General features: G+C 42.4%; 1 protein-coding gene and 1 pseudogene across 1 annotated transcript; both read left to right on the forward strand.

Annotated features, from left to right (window-relative positions):
• LOC146384400 (olfactomedin-4-like) lies at positions 1-13,927 on the forward strand. Its single transcript, XM_084932484.1, has 7 exons — positions 1-54; positions 178-300; positions 369-587; positions 3,562-3,715; positions 12,395-12,622; positions 13,040-13,208; positions 13,288-13,927. The coding sequence occupies exons 1-7, from the start codon at positions 1-3 to the stop codon at positions 13,721-13,723; spliced, it is 1,383 nt and encodes a 460-aa protein (XP_084788610.1). The 3' UTR covers positions 13,724-13,927.
• On the forward strand, positions 3,977-11,461 carry LOC146384401 (uncharacterized; annotated as a pseudogene).
• Positions 13,928-14,003: the final 76 nt, after the last annotated feature.

Raw genomic sequence — 14,003 nt, forward strand, 5'->3', positions numbered from 1 at the left:
ATGAAGCTGTACATGATCATTTCACTGTGTGCTCTGCTCACATTCACCCAACAGGTAAGAAATACTGAAGACTTCATTTCAATGACAAAAGATCTATTTTCTATTAAGTAAAAAATGTAAAATACCACTAAATGTGATGTTCTGCTTATTTCACTTGCCAGTTAATCAATCTTTCAGGCGCCTCCACTAGAAACATGTGCCTGTGAGCTGAATAACTCAGAGAAGGCATTCCCTCATGAAAAACTCAGGATAGTTGAAACCAATGTATCAGACTGCAACAGCAACATCACCCCACAGAAGGTAACTAGTCTTTTAAAGCTCTCATACTGTTTGTCTCCATTCCTGGTTAATCACTGCTGCCTCTGCAGACTGTGGAGCTGGAGAGTCTGCTGCTGGGGTTGGAGCATCGCCTCTCCCAGCTGAACAAAGATGTGCTGATCCTGGAGAAGGAGGATGACGGAGAGCTGTATGGAGTTCTCAGCTTGTATGTTATAGAGAATGAAATGACTGAGATCAAGCAGCTGATTGACAGGCTCAACAGCACCACCCAGCAACAGCAGATCCTCACTGCTAACGCCACTGAACAGGTAGATTCACAACCACATGCTGCAAAACGCTGACATCATTCTAAAGATTACTACATCACTGTATCTTTGTCCCAGCTGGGTGTTTTCATGAGAGAAGTGAAAAACACACAAGTTTTCACAATTTATTATCAGACGGTTGGAATTTCAAATTTGGCTTACATGGCACCATGGACCTGTGGCTCAAAGAGAAAGGCTGCCGCACCCAAGCAGTAAACACTTTTTTCAGGGTTAGGGTCAGCCACTAATCAGAAGGTCAGTGGTTCGATCCCAGGCTGCCTCCTGGCTGCATGCCAAATATCCTTGGGCAAGATACTAACCCCATGTTTGCCTACTGGTGGTGGTCAGAGGGCCCGGTGGCGCCAGTGTCCGGCAGCCTCGCCTCTGTCAGTGCGCCCCAGGGCAGCTGTGGCTACAATGTAGCTTGCCATTGCCAGTGGGTGAATGACTGAATGTAGTGTAAAGCGCTTTGGGTCCTTAGGGACTGAGTAAAGCGCTATACAAATACAGGCCATTTACCATTTTAAGAAACGTTTTCTGAAGTGTTTTTCTTTTTCTTTTGATAAATCTCACTTCAAAAGACGAGCTCACCTGGTGGTTGCAATTTTATTTAAGATTTTACACAACACAATGTCTGTGAAGGTTCTCAGTCATCCAGGTCATCGTAGTCTAAGGAGCTTAGCTTCCCTTTAATCATTGTTTGACACATTGTTGTTATTGTCACCAGAAGATTCCAAGATTCTGCAGGCCCTCCCTCCTTCCACCAGATGGAGCCAGATAGCACTTGAGCTCAGTCCTACCACTAGTTGGCACTAATTTTTTTACCTGTAATATCCTCTTTGCACAAACGGTGTCGCACTGTAATGAATAGACCATTTCTTACTACTTTGTCTTCACTTTTCCTCTGCGCTGTTCACTTCCAGTTTACCGGAGGTGTGCAATTCTCAGACAAAGACTTAAGGAGGAAAATCAGAAAGAAAGTGCAAGAACAACAATGAACAAAGACATACATTTACCCCAGGTTATTGTTTTTATGGGTAGTACAATATCTCAAACAGCTTTAAACACATGGGCTATCAAAGAATTATTCAAGATTCAAGAAGTTTATTGTCACATACACTACAAAACACAAATGCTTACGCTGAGCAATGAAATTGTTATTTTGCAAGTTCCCTTCAAACAACTAAATAAAAAAATAACTGAAATAAGTTAGAAAAAACCCCAACTGACTCTAAGCATGGCAAGGGTACTCCGCAGATGAATTGCGCCATTTTAGAGACACGCTGGAGAGCCTTCCTTTCCTGAATGGTGTTATTTCCATTCCCAGAGTTTGTCAGAATACTCTCCACTGTGCATCTGTAAAAGTTGCTGAGCAGTTTGGAGGGTAATCCAAATTTTCTCAGCTTCCTTAGATAAAAGACTTGTTGTTGAGCCTTCTTGATGATCTGCTGTGTGTTATGGGTCCAGGTGAGATCCTCACTGATGTGGGTACCAAGGGATTTGAATGTCTTCACCCTCTCCACCTGAGTCCCGTTGATGTATAGTGAGGTGTGCTGGTCTCTCCTCATCCTCGGGTCAACAATCATCTCCTTAGTCATCATGATGATCATCTCCCATCAACAAACTTAATGATGGAGGTGTTGTACTGGGAGGAGACACAGTTCTGGGTGAAAAGGGTGTCCAGGAGTGGATTGACCACATAGCCTTGGGGGATCCCTGTGCTCACTATCTTTACACCATTGAGTATCTTTGTGAGGAAGTCCAGGACCCAGCGACAGAGGGAGGGTGTCAGTCCAAGAGTGGAGAGCTTTCCCAATGGTCTGTTTGGAATGATGGTGTTGAATGCAAAACTCTAGTCTGTAAACAGCATTTGAATGTAGGTGTCCTTATTTTGGAGGTCTGAAAGGGCTGTTTGGATGGTTGCATTAACGGCGTCTTCGGTAGAAAGGTTCTTACCATATGCAGAGGATTGCAGAGGATCTAGTGTGTCCGGGATGGTATCTTTGATATGGGACATGACTATCCTCTCAAAACACTTCATTACAGGTTCAGACAGGTTATGTTGTTTTTCTTGGGGAGGTGGTTGACTTGAAGCATGTGGGCACAGCTGACTGGATGAGGGATAAATTAAAAATGTCTGTAAACATCTCACCGAAGAGCAGACCCTCAAAGCATGGCTTAGGATGTTGTCACGACCGGCTGCTTTTCGGGGGTTAGTCCTCCTCAGAACCTTGCATACCTCAGTCAAAGTCACAGTGAGTGAAGAGCTGCCTCTACTGGTAGAATCCCTCTGTGTTGGTTGGTGTTTAGGGTATCGAAACAAGCGTAGAACTCATTCAGCTCATCTGGTAGTGCATTGTGTTGTGTGGGAGAACACCCTGTATCACATCAAGAACTCCCCCGATTACACCGACAAGGTCCAGAAATTTACCCTGGATCCAGATGAAACCATGGTGTTCTTTGATGTAGTCTCTCGCTTCACATGCATACCCACCACGGAGGCAGTGGAGACTGTAGCCTCAGTAACCGCAATTGTGACTACCTTTCAATTAGGGCCACCAGTCCAGGTAGACCATCCCCCTCACACATTCCTCAGAGAAGAAGGCTTCACTCTGTTTATGTCTTAGTATCTGAGTGCAGCAGTCTAAATCCCAAATTACTCTGCAATGCATATCTGTTTGCGATGAAGGATACAACATAAATGCATGATACAAATTATGAGGTAATTGTGTAATATAAGATAATGGGTGTACATGAGCCTTAAAGATAAAACATTAATTCTACACCCCACAAATCTATATCTGATACATTTTAAAATTTTGGGATTAAATGCAAGCTAAACAGACATTCATTTGTTGTTACATTTAGTAATTGTTTAACTAAATTGTACAATAAAAATTGTAATATAGATATAGAAATAGATTATCAACTGATGCCTGTTGCTCATGATTTTGTAAACAACCCAAAATTGTCTCAGCTGGAGAACTTGAAAACAGAGATGCAAGAGCTGGAGAAGTTCGACACAATGCAGGTGATAAAGGGACAACAAGCCATTGCTGCTCTGAAGGTTGATCTACGCAAGTGCAGCGAAAAACTTAACACTACTGTCGCACCCACCGAGCCTCCACAAGGTGAGTCAATCAAGCAGTTTTTAAAAAAAAAAAAAAGATTGTTTATTTGTTTCTCTTTTCCTGGTGGGGGCGGGAACCAATTATTGGGGGTTGGAGCAATTAATAATCTTTTCTTGTAAATTCATATTGCCTAGTAACATGAAATCATTTGTGTCCATACCAACTTGACTGATCTTTACATTAAGCCAAGGTAAGCTTAACTAAGCTAATGTAAGATAAGATAAATATGGAGAAGATCACTGAAGAAAATAACTTCTAAAGATGTCTGTGAAGGTTCTCAGTCATCCAGGTCATCGTAGTCTAAGGAGCTTGGAAAGAAAAGCGTCTGGACTTCTTTGAGTTGCTTGAACACCCACTCCTCAGTCTGAATCTACACAACTCAGAGAAGAACACACACCTGAGGACAGTCAGGAAAAATGGGAGAAGAACTTTTCAGATCGGAATCTCACTGAACCTGAAAAGAAAGTATTAGCCAAAGGACTCAATTTTGCCATTGTTCCGCAACAGTTGCCCATAGTGGACCTCATCACAGTCACAGAAACTGCCATACGGATTAACAAATCATCACAGACAAAAGCAGAGCAAATCAGGATGAAAGTCTCCGCCACCCTCTCCAGTGCCAAAGTCCCTCCGTCTAAACTCACATTACAAGAAAAGAAGGCCGTCGCTTTCCTGAGCAAAGACCACAACATCACTATATCAGTGACAACAATACCTACGAAGCCTTAAAGCGAGACCCCACAAGCAGCTACAAAAAGAAAGTTATAGCTTGCCTTCAAGACCTTGAAAGGGACAAAATCATTGACCGCGTTACATATCACCGCCTTTACCCAGGGGATGGCATACCCTGCATTTACGGACTTCCTAAGATCCACAAGGAAGGTGTCCCACTCAGACCCATTGTCAGTAGCATAAACTCAGCCACTTACAACATCTCGAAACAACTTGCTACCGTCCTAGCACCTCTTGTGGGGAACACCCCACATCACATCAAGAACTCCACCGACTTCACCGACAAGGTCCAGAAACTTACCCTGGATCCAGATGAAACCATGGTGTCCTTTGATGTAGTCTCTCTCTTCACTTGCATACCCACCACGGAGGCTGTGGAGACTGTCAGAAAACGACTACAAGAAGACAGCTCCTTGGAAGACAGGATCAACTTCACACCCGATCAGATTTGCACACCTCTGCCTCACCACTACATATTTCAAATACAACAAGGGTTTCTTCAGACAAAAACATGGCTGCACCATGGGCTCCCCCGTGTCACCTATTGTAGCCAACCTTTACATGGAGGAAGTGGAAAGCAAGGCTCTTGGCTCTTTTAAAGGGAGAGTAGTACTCTCCCTTTACAGTTTTTCTCAAACGCTAAAACACATGTCACAAACGTTACCACCAGGTCCCCCAATGTCCAAACACAACACCCTTCTCTAAAGCTACATAAACACAACCACACCTTCCCACTGCAAAACTCAAACTCCCACACCAAGAGAGCAGCTCGAAGCTGTCAAAACTGTAAACACTATACACAGCATTACACACTACAGCAAAACAATTGAAAACACAATGCTCAATTTGTGAGAAGGTTCTTTGGTTCATAACTGCCAATGCATATTTTTATAAACTGTACAGTAACGGATCGTCATAGAACCCTGCAGAGGATTAGGCATTTAGATTTGTGAGTTTCACATGAAGACTATAAATCTATAAAAACATCCTGCATGTACGTACACTACTGTAACACAACTCAATGCAAAAACAGAATCTATCGCACACAACAGTACTCTCGGAAACATGATCAGGGTGTGAAGTCTTTTTTATTGTCTACACGGTCTTTTTACAGTATTACACACAGTCACTGTGCGGCATCATGTCGCCGAGCTGCATTGGGCCACATCACCTCATCCACATCACAGGCTATATTGTCCCTTGCTAGGCACCGCGGGAAAAACGCCCTGGAATGGCGAATCCATCCCTGGAAGGCCTCCACTGGGATGTCAGCACAGGCCAGCTCCATTGCCCGTACGAGGTTCTCTCTTGTGTATGGCTGTCTGTCATACACCTTCCATCTCCATGATGAGAAGAACTCCTCTATAGGGTTCAGGAAAGGGGAGTAGGGTGGCAGACAGACGTTTAAAAAGTGGTCACTGTTGGTGGTGAACCACTCTCTGATTTGGTGTGTTTTGTGGAAGCGGACGTTGTCCCAAATGATCACATACATGTGATGTGCTAGCCTAGGATGGTGTTGTTGACGGTCCAGGAGGATGTCTTTTAGCTCCTCTAGGAAGGTGAGGAGACGTTGGGTGTTGTAAGACCCAAGGACAGCATGCCGGTGGACAAGCCCCTCCGTACCCATAGCTGCACAAAGAGTAATATTACCCCCCCCCCGTTGGCCAGGAACCTCAGTGATGGCTCTTTGGCCAATGATGTTACGGCCTCTTCGCCTTCGTTTCTGGAGGTTGAAGCCAGCCTCATCCAGGAAGAGGTACTCATGGGGTCTGGCCATCGCGTCCAACTGCATTATCCTCTGTGAACATGGAAAAGCGTACAGGTGTTCAGAACGGTCAATCAGGTAGCACAGTATTGTCCAGAAGTAATGTAGGCCACTAAGCAACACAGTATGTCCACTAACTGTACTGTGGACATGGATGTATACGTACTTGCACATACTCGTAACGTTGTTCTATGTGTCGCGCAGAGTTGCGCTCAAAGGGAACCCTGTAGACCTGTTTCATCCTCATCTGTTGGCGCCGGAGAACTCGGTCTATTGTGGACACGCTGACAGCATCAATGTTCTCAAAGTTTACATTATCTGCAATGACTTTGTCTCTGATCTCTCGGAGTCTAATGCAGTTGTTCTCACAGACCATATCTGCAATGAGGGTTTCTTGTGCCGCTGTGAATATGGCAACCCTCCCACCTCTATGTGGCATCCTTTCAGCTCTAAAGAAAGATACATGTGTTGTCAATTGACTGATTTATATGTAAAACTACATGTAAAGTAACAGACCACTTTCACAGGCCTGTAAAACTGTAGTGTGACAAAGAAAGCAATAGCGTACTATACCTGTTGTGTTGTCTAAATGCCTTGATAATGGTGGCCACGGTGAACCTACTCAGGTTTGGATGTACTCTTCGTCCCGCTTCAGCCATTGTCATGCCATGGCCAATGACATGATCAATTACTGTTGCTCGCATATCATCTGTTATGATGGTGCGAGGTTGTCTTCTTCTCCCACCTCGACCTTCTCCTCTCTCTTGTTGGCCTCCTTCTCTTCCTCCTCTACTCCGAACTCCTCTTCTTCTTAGGCCTTCACCTCTTCCTCCTCTGATCTCAACCCCTCTTCCTCTTTGGCCTGCAGCTCTTCTCCTTCCGCACGCTCGAATGCCTTCATCCATTGTGATTGTTTGGCATCTTCACCAAACTATGCTTTTATAGGTGGGGTCACATCATTAGCAACAGGTGTCTTCAATTTTGAGTCGTTGTGTGTAGTGACTGACGCCAGGTGTGTTCCCTGTGTTCAAAGATTGGTGACTGTGGCAAGCATTTTGCATCACATGGGCTTTCATTTGAGAATATGAGCAGAGTTGTTTTGCAACATGTGTTTTAGCAAGGAAAAATGTGTTTAGATTTATGAGTACAGAGGGTTGTGTTTTGTGAATTGTGTCTTCATGTGACATGTGTTTATGGTACTGGAATATGGTGGCTACATTTAGTAAATGTGTTTAGACTACTGGTCATTTGGGTTACAGGATTGGCTTTTGTGTTTTAACATTTGAGAAAAACTGTAAAAGAGCCAAGAGCCTTGAGGTGGGTCGAGTATCCAAAAATTGTACTCAAGTAAGAGTAGCATTACTTTAAAATATTATTACTCAAGTAAAAGTGAAAAGTAGTCGTCAAAAAAGTTACTCAAGTAAGAGTAAAAAAGTACTTGGCGAAAAGACTACTCAAGTAGCGAGTAACTGTTTGAAATGTCTGATTTATTTTTTAAATAAATGTTATCAGACAAACAAAAATAAATAAATATACAAATTTTAGTATTTTCAAAAGGAATATATGTAAAAAGATCAACAAAATAAGGCACAACAATTCTAATTTCCAGATTTCTGTTTTTCACAACATAAAGCTTTTTTCACCAATACCTACAGTAAATAAAATAAATATATAAACAGTGCAAACAATTTCCAGTGACAAGATATGCTGTAAACTTTATATTCATTTTTGCTCCAAATGGCACAGCAGCCTCAGAGAAAACATTAGTACGAGGCATCTTCCAACATATGTTCATACAAGGCAGCTCAGTTTACCATAAATTGTATGGGTGTGCATTTATTTCTGCATATTTAGCAAACATGTGCCATTTCTTCACTCAGTGAGGTGATGGTTAAGCTTCAGCGGCAGTTTGCTCTCAAGGTTCTTTCTGTGAAGCTGTAACTGTTTAGCAGTGAACAGGAGTCCTGCATGACTAAGAAGTCCTTCACAAGCTCCAGATGCAGGAAGAGCTGTATTGACTTTGATCGACAGCTTCTTGATGTGAGGAAAGCCATGCAATAGATTCACACCTCCAGTGAATGGACATGAAAGGTACCTCTCCAGCTCCCCTGCTTCTGGTTTTCCTGACCCCATGGATCCATCATCTTCGTCGAATAGGCCGCTGTTTGTGCTGGCCTCATCCAGCTCTGAGTCTAGGTGATGTCTGATGAAGTGGAGACCTGTGGAAAGATGTAACGTTTGCAAAAGAATTAGGTCGGGGCTTATTGTGCTGTATACACTGCCAAGCTGCAGATGTTTGTTTGGAGCTAGCCTCCAAAAGCTGACCATACACTGTGCAATTTTTGGCCCATTTTGAACCGATTTTTCAGTCGCGCAACCGTTTTGGGGATCGGCCCGTGTTTTGCCTTAATCGTGTGTGCATCGTGTAGTATACATGGGGTAACAAAAAGCAGTTAACACCTCACAACCAGCTCCCAATCATCAATCGTATGGTCGCATGATAATCAAACCTGTTTGAAATCCTGTCGCCCCTCAACGCAGCCTCTCACACTGCGCACGCACACAGAAATGAAAGAGAAAAGGTGGAGCAGCACGGCAGTGCAGCGTGTGATCTGGACACAAGAGATGGAGGCACAACTTGTAGGATGAGGCAAGCTCATCCGAGTACGTAAGCGTAGAGCTGCCACCCAGGCAAAAGAAAAATAGAGCTATATCACGTTATAACGTGAAAAGTATATTGTTCTAACAATAAACTTTTCACGTTATAGCGTGATATAGCTCTATTGAACAATATAATATCACATTCGTACGAACATGATAATTATGTATATTGTAATAACGTGATAGTATATTGTACAAACATTAAAAGTATATTGTTAGAACAATATACTTTTCACGTTATAACGTGATATAGCTCTATTTTTCTTTTGCCTGGGTGGCAGCTCTACGCTTACGTATCCGAGGCTTTTCAATGTGGCCTCACAAAATTATCACGACTACAACAACCATGAAAAGAGTTGGATGGACATTGCTGCTCAATCACAGCTGCCTTGTCAATGTTTTTCATTAGTAATTTAGCAAAGTTGATGGTGTGTGTGTGTCTGTGTGAGTAAAAGACAGAGAGAGGGAGAGCGAGGGACAGGTTTTGTATGATAAGCTTCATGTTATGGACGCACAGTTTGAGCACTCAGGTCGCATCAGAGTATCAGGCCCTGCATCGTGACCTATGAACTTCTAACCCCTGAGATTCAATTTTACAGTTTGAGCAGGAGCTGAATAACGTGACTGAAAAAAATCGCACAGTGTTTGCCCAGCTTAATGCAGACCGTTTAAACTAAACAAGCTGTTTCACATATTAAACCCTGTCAGCCGCAGTATTGCCTTCTGTTTTAACAGTTAAAGCAGTAGAGACGAGCTGTTTGCATGCGCGTTGAACTCTAGCATCATTAACCAGGCTAGCTGTTAGCTTATAGCTCACGTTAGCTAACCAGCGAGCAGTTAACAGGACAGCCGAAGCTGCACAAAACACCCACAAACTTATCTCACTACAACGTAGCGTCGAAAATATGACAGCTGCTGTAACATAAGACTGACATTCAGCTAACCAGAGCTAAAAAGATATTTAGAGAAAACTTACCGTTTCCTCAGGTTACACGAGTTGAGTTGTTTCACGCTGAAAAGTTGGTTTGTTTTGGCTCTCACTGAAGACACCGACACTGAAGACATAGCTGTTCTTTTGTTCTGCTTTTAAGCAAAACATTCTTTGTATATGAGGCCAAGGGTGTTCATCCTCTTCAGCTCTAGCGTAGACTCTGCCATGTTTTCATGTTTCTTCTTTCCGTGTGTCCGCTACTTTGAAACGCTCTGCCCGCCACAGTTTCAAACTGGTCATGTGACTGCATGGCCACATCTCATTGGTAAAAACGTTACCGGAAACTCCACTGGCAGCATGTTATCTAATGTGTTAAACTAATTTTTATTTTTGTTTTAAAGTAAGGAGTCGAATTTTGCAAATGTAGCGGAGTTAAAGTACCGTTTCTTCTTCACAAATGTACTCAAGTAAAAGTAAAAAGTATCGTGCAAAAAAGGTACTTTAAAAGTAAATTTTTTTCAAAAACTTACTCAATTAAATGTAACGGAGTAAATGTAACTTGTTACTACCCACCTCTGGAGAGTACCCAGCCACTGGTACAGATATGTAGATGACACCTGGGTCAAAATCAAAAGACAAGAAGTGGAATCCTTCACTGCGCACATGGATAAAAACATCAAGTTCACCAGGGAAGACACAAAGGATAACTGTTTGCCTTTCCTGGACTGTGCTGTGCACATTGAAGAGAATGGCAACCTCAACATTGAAGTTTACCGGAAGCCCACACACACAGACCACTACCTCCTCTTTGACTCCCATCTCCCTCTGCAACACAAACTTGGGGTAATCAGGACCCTACACCACCGGGGAGAACATGTTCCCTCTAAGCCTGAAGGGAAAAAGAAGGAACACACACATGTAAAGGAAGCACTTAAAACATGCGGTTATCCTAATTGGGCGTTCATAAAGTCAGCAAAAAGGCACAGGAAAGAAGATCAGACACCAGCGAGGGAGGATAAGAAAGACAGACGCAACAACATTGTCATCCCCTATGTAGCCGGTGTATCGGAGAAACTCAGGAGAGTTTTCTCCAAGCATGACATCCCGGTGTACTTCAGACCTAGCAACACACTCAGACAGAAACTGGTTCACCCGAAAGACAAAACTCCTAAACACAAACTTAACAATGTGGTGTATGCTGTACAGTGCAGCGAGGAATACCCAGACCTCTACATCGGAGAGACCAAACAGCCACTTCACAAGCTCATGGCACAACATAGAAGAGCCACCTCCACGGGACAAGACGCAGCAGTTCATCTGCATCTTAAGGACAAAGGTCACTCTTTCGAGGATGCCAACGTTCACATTTTGGACAGAGAGGACAGATGGTCTGAAAGAGGAGTGAAAGAAGCCAATTTACGTCCACTGTGAGCGACCATCTTTGAACAGAGGCGGTGGTTTACGACACTAACTGTCTGCCATCTATAATCCAGTTTTGAGATCCCTTCCCAGACGCCTTAACGCCCACTCACATCCTGGGCCATCTGACCTCAGGAAATCACATGATAAGGTGGGGCCAGGTTTCACAATGAGCTCACCCGAAACCCTGGCTGATTGTGACCCACACCCGCTTTCACACCTTGGCTCATGTGATTAGGTAGAGGATCATTAGGGGGTCCTTTGTCCCTCTTTGGGGGGAAACTCCCACTGGGTTTAAATCTGGGACTCTCCACCATTTGACCCTTAGAACTGAAGAAGCTTCTCGGATGAGAGGTGAAACGTCTTCAAGCAACTCAAAGAAGTCCAGACGCTTTTCTTTCCAAGCTCCTTAAACTTCTAAAGATGACAAAAATTAAGGACTCAGTTGAATAGAAAATACAAAATAGGTGAAGTTCTTAATAAGTCCAAATCTTGATCTGTCATTGAGTCAGAAAAGCTGAAACAAATGTGAGAAAAAGTGCTCAGCTGCATGTGGTTTAAATTGTGGTGAGGATCCATTAATTATCCATAGCCTTTCACTAGAGTAACCAATCATTTCGATCGCCTGTGTCAGCTGATGAAAGAATCCAATCAGTGCATTGAAATTGGATTCAAATAGCAACAAGGAATCACCTTGCACTGATAAACATGGCTATCAATAAGCTTTAAAATTAGGTAAATACAACCTCAAATAAAAATATGTGAAGTAAAAAGCCAGGTCCCAACCTCAACCGAACTTAGATGCTTGGCTGGTTCCTTCGGAGAGCTTTGCAACATTGCAAAGAAGAAGTCGACAAGATGAAAGAAATTGATAATGTCATACAGAAAATCATTACTTCAAGTTATATGTTCAAAAGGTAGTTACACAAGCTATCATGAATTGAACCAAATTCATTTAATAAATAATATAATAATAACAATTATTACTTTAAAGTAGTTGCAGTAAAAGAAAGCTCAATCGTTATATGATGAATAAACCCCAGCATGCATTGATAAAAGAATTTCTAGTTTGCCATACAAATAAATTTAAAAGGCCTGTTATAATATGCATTTCCTCCATAAAAGTAGCCTCATGGAGAACAGCTAATACACACTATACATTTCCCCTCAGGTACCTGTGCACGCAGCCGGCTTCTTAATGTCACTGAGCCAAAGGTCTACACAAAAGGAGAATATCCTGGCTCGTATGCTTACGGAGCCTGGGGTCGTGATCCCAGACCAGAGAAAGGCAAAGAGAGCTGGTATTGGCTGGTGATGTTGACTTTGAGTAACGTATATGCCAACTATGTTCGTCTTTACAGCAGTCTAAGTTCTCTCATCATTGGAGTGAGCGTCCCAGGTAAGGAACTGCTCGCTTCTTGTTGTCTTGTTGTTTATACTTACTGTTTATACTGGGTTCACACTTAAGTTGGTAAATTAGTAGTTTATTGAATCATTTGAATTTCCAAGAAAGAATTAAATTGACCTGGAGGTTTACTGTACGTTGGGTTACTGAATGTGTATGGAAAGGACCATTTAAAGTTTGCTAGGTAACTAAAATACCAAACTGTACCTAAAATTGAATTATGCAGACCATAATAAAAGTGACTTTATTCTTTAATATTATAAGAGAACACTGACATTTTTATCATAGTTTCCTTACTTAAAGTGGAATAAAGTAAAGTGCACGATTGTCTTAATTACTGGCACATTTCTGTGAAGCAAATTATAGTTTTAAACTATTAACATACGTTTATTCCTCCTTTTTCTTCTTCAGGTAACGTCCAGATCCACTCCTCAAACCCAACTACCAACACCATCCAGGGTCCAAATAATGTTCTGTATGGAGGGGCTTTGTACTACAACTGTTACAACCAAGATTATGTTTGTCGATTTAATCTCACCACTAAAAGTGTCACAACCTTACAACTACCAAAAGGCACCAGGTTTGTTACTCAACTTTGAAAATGTTAGTTTAAAGAATAACTATGACAGAAACTTTCACTGCTATCCTCTGTTAACCAGGTACAACTCAAAAGGTAACTTCTGCCATCTTGAGGATTGCTACCCATACACTGACCTGGACCTGGCAACAGATGAGTCTGGTGTCTGGGTGGTCTACACCACCACTCAGGACTTTGGCAACTTGGTTCTCTCCAAGCTAGAGGAGGGTGAACCACCAACACTTAGGCGTACCTGGCGCACTTCAGTCTACAAGCGGGCAGTGACCAACACCTTCATGGCGTGTGGCGTTCTCTATGCGACACGTTACATTAACAGGGAGGTCGAGGAGATCTTTTACTCATTCAACACCGTGACGGGACAGGAGAGGTTCAACATTGGCATCTTCATGAACAAAATGTCTACCAACATTCAAAGCCTAAACTACAGCCCTGTGGACCAGATGCTGCATGTTTACTGTGACTCCAACATGGTTTCCTACAAGGTGTTGTTTGGGTAAATAGATACGGTTGTTTCATTTCTGCAAAATTGATTGATCTCTATAAAAGTCTGAATTCAAAACAGTTTTTCCTCAAGATGTTTCATGTTTAATGCATCACATTTCATAAACAATGTATTTCTCCATTAATCTAATTCTACCAGTGTAAATAAATAGTTCATTGTTGCCTTGTACTCTCTTTATTCAATAAAATCAATATTTCCAGTGTAGTGGTTTTAATGTTCAGAGTCAGTCTAACTATGTTATTATATCTTTTTTTATGTAAACATACAAATGTCAT

Source organism: Perissodus microlepis, chromosome 7 (assembly GCF_051167445.1).
Source record: "Perissodus microlepis isolate ML-2025 ecotype Zambia chromosome 7, ASM5116744v1, whole genome shotgun sequence".
Taxonomy (NCBI): Eukaryota; Metazoa; Chordata; class Actinopteri; order Cichliformes; family Cichlidae; genus Perissodus; species Perissodus microlepis.

Bases quoted from the DNA above. Each gene is read 5' to 3' on its own strand.
- LOC146384400 (XM_084932484.1), top strand. From the start codon at position 1: ATGAAGCTGTACATGATCATTTCACTGTGTGCTCTGCTCACATTCACC. The intron at 55-177 runs GTAAGAAATACT...TCAATCTTTCAG, and splicing joins TGCTCACATTCACCCAACAG to GCGCCTCCACTAGAAACATG. The intron at 3,716-12,394 runs GTGAGTCAATCA...ATTTCCCCTCAG, and splicing joins ACCCACCGAGCCTCCACAAG to GTACCTGTGCACGCAGCCGG.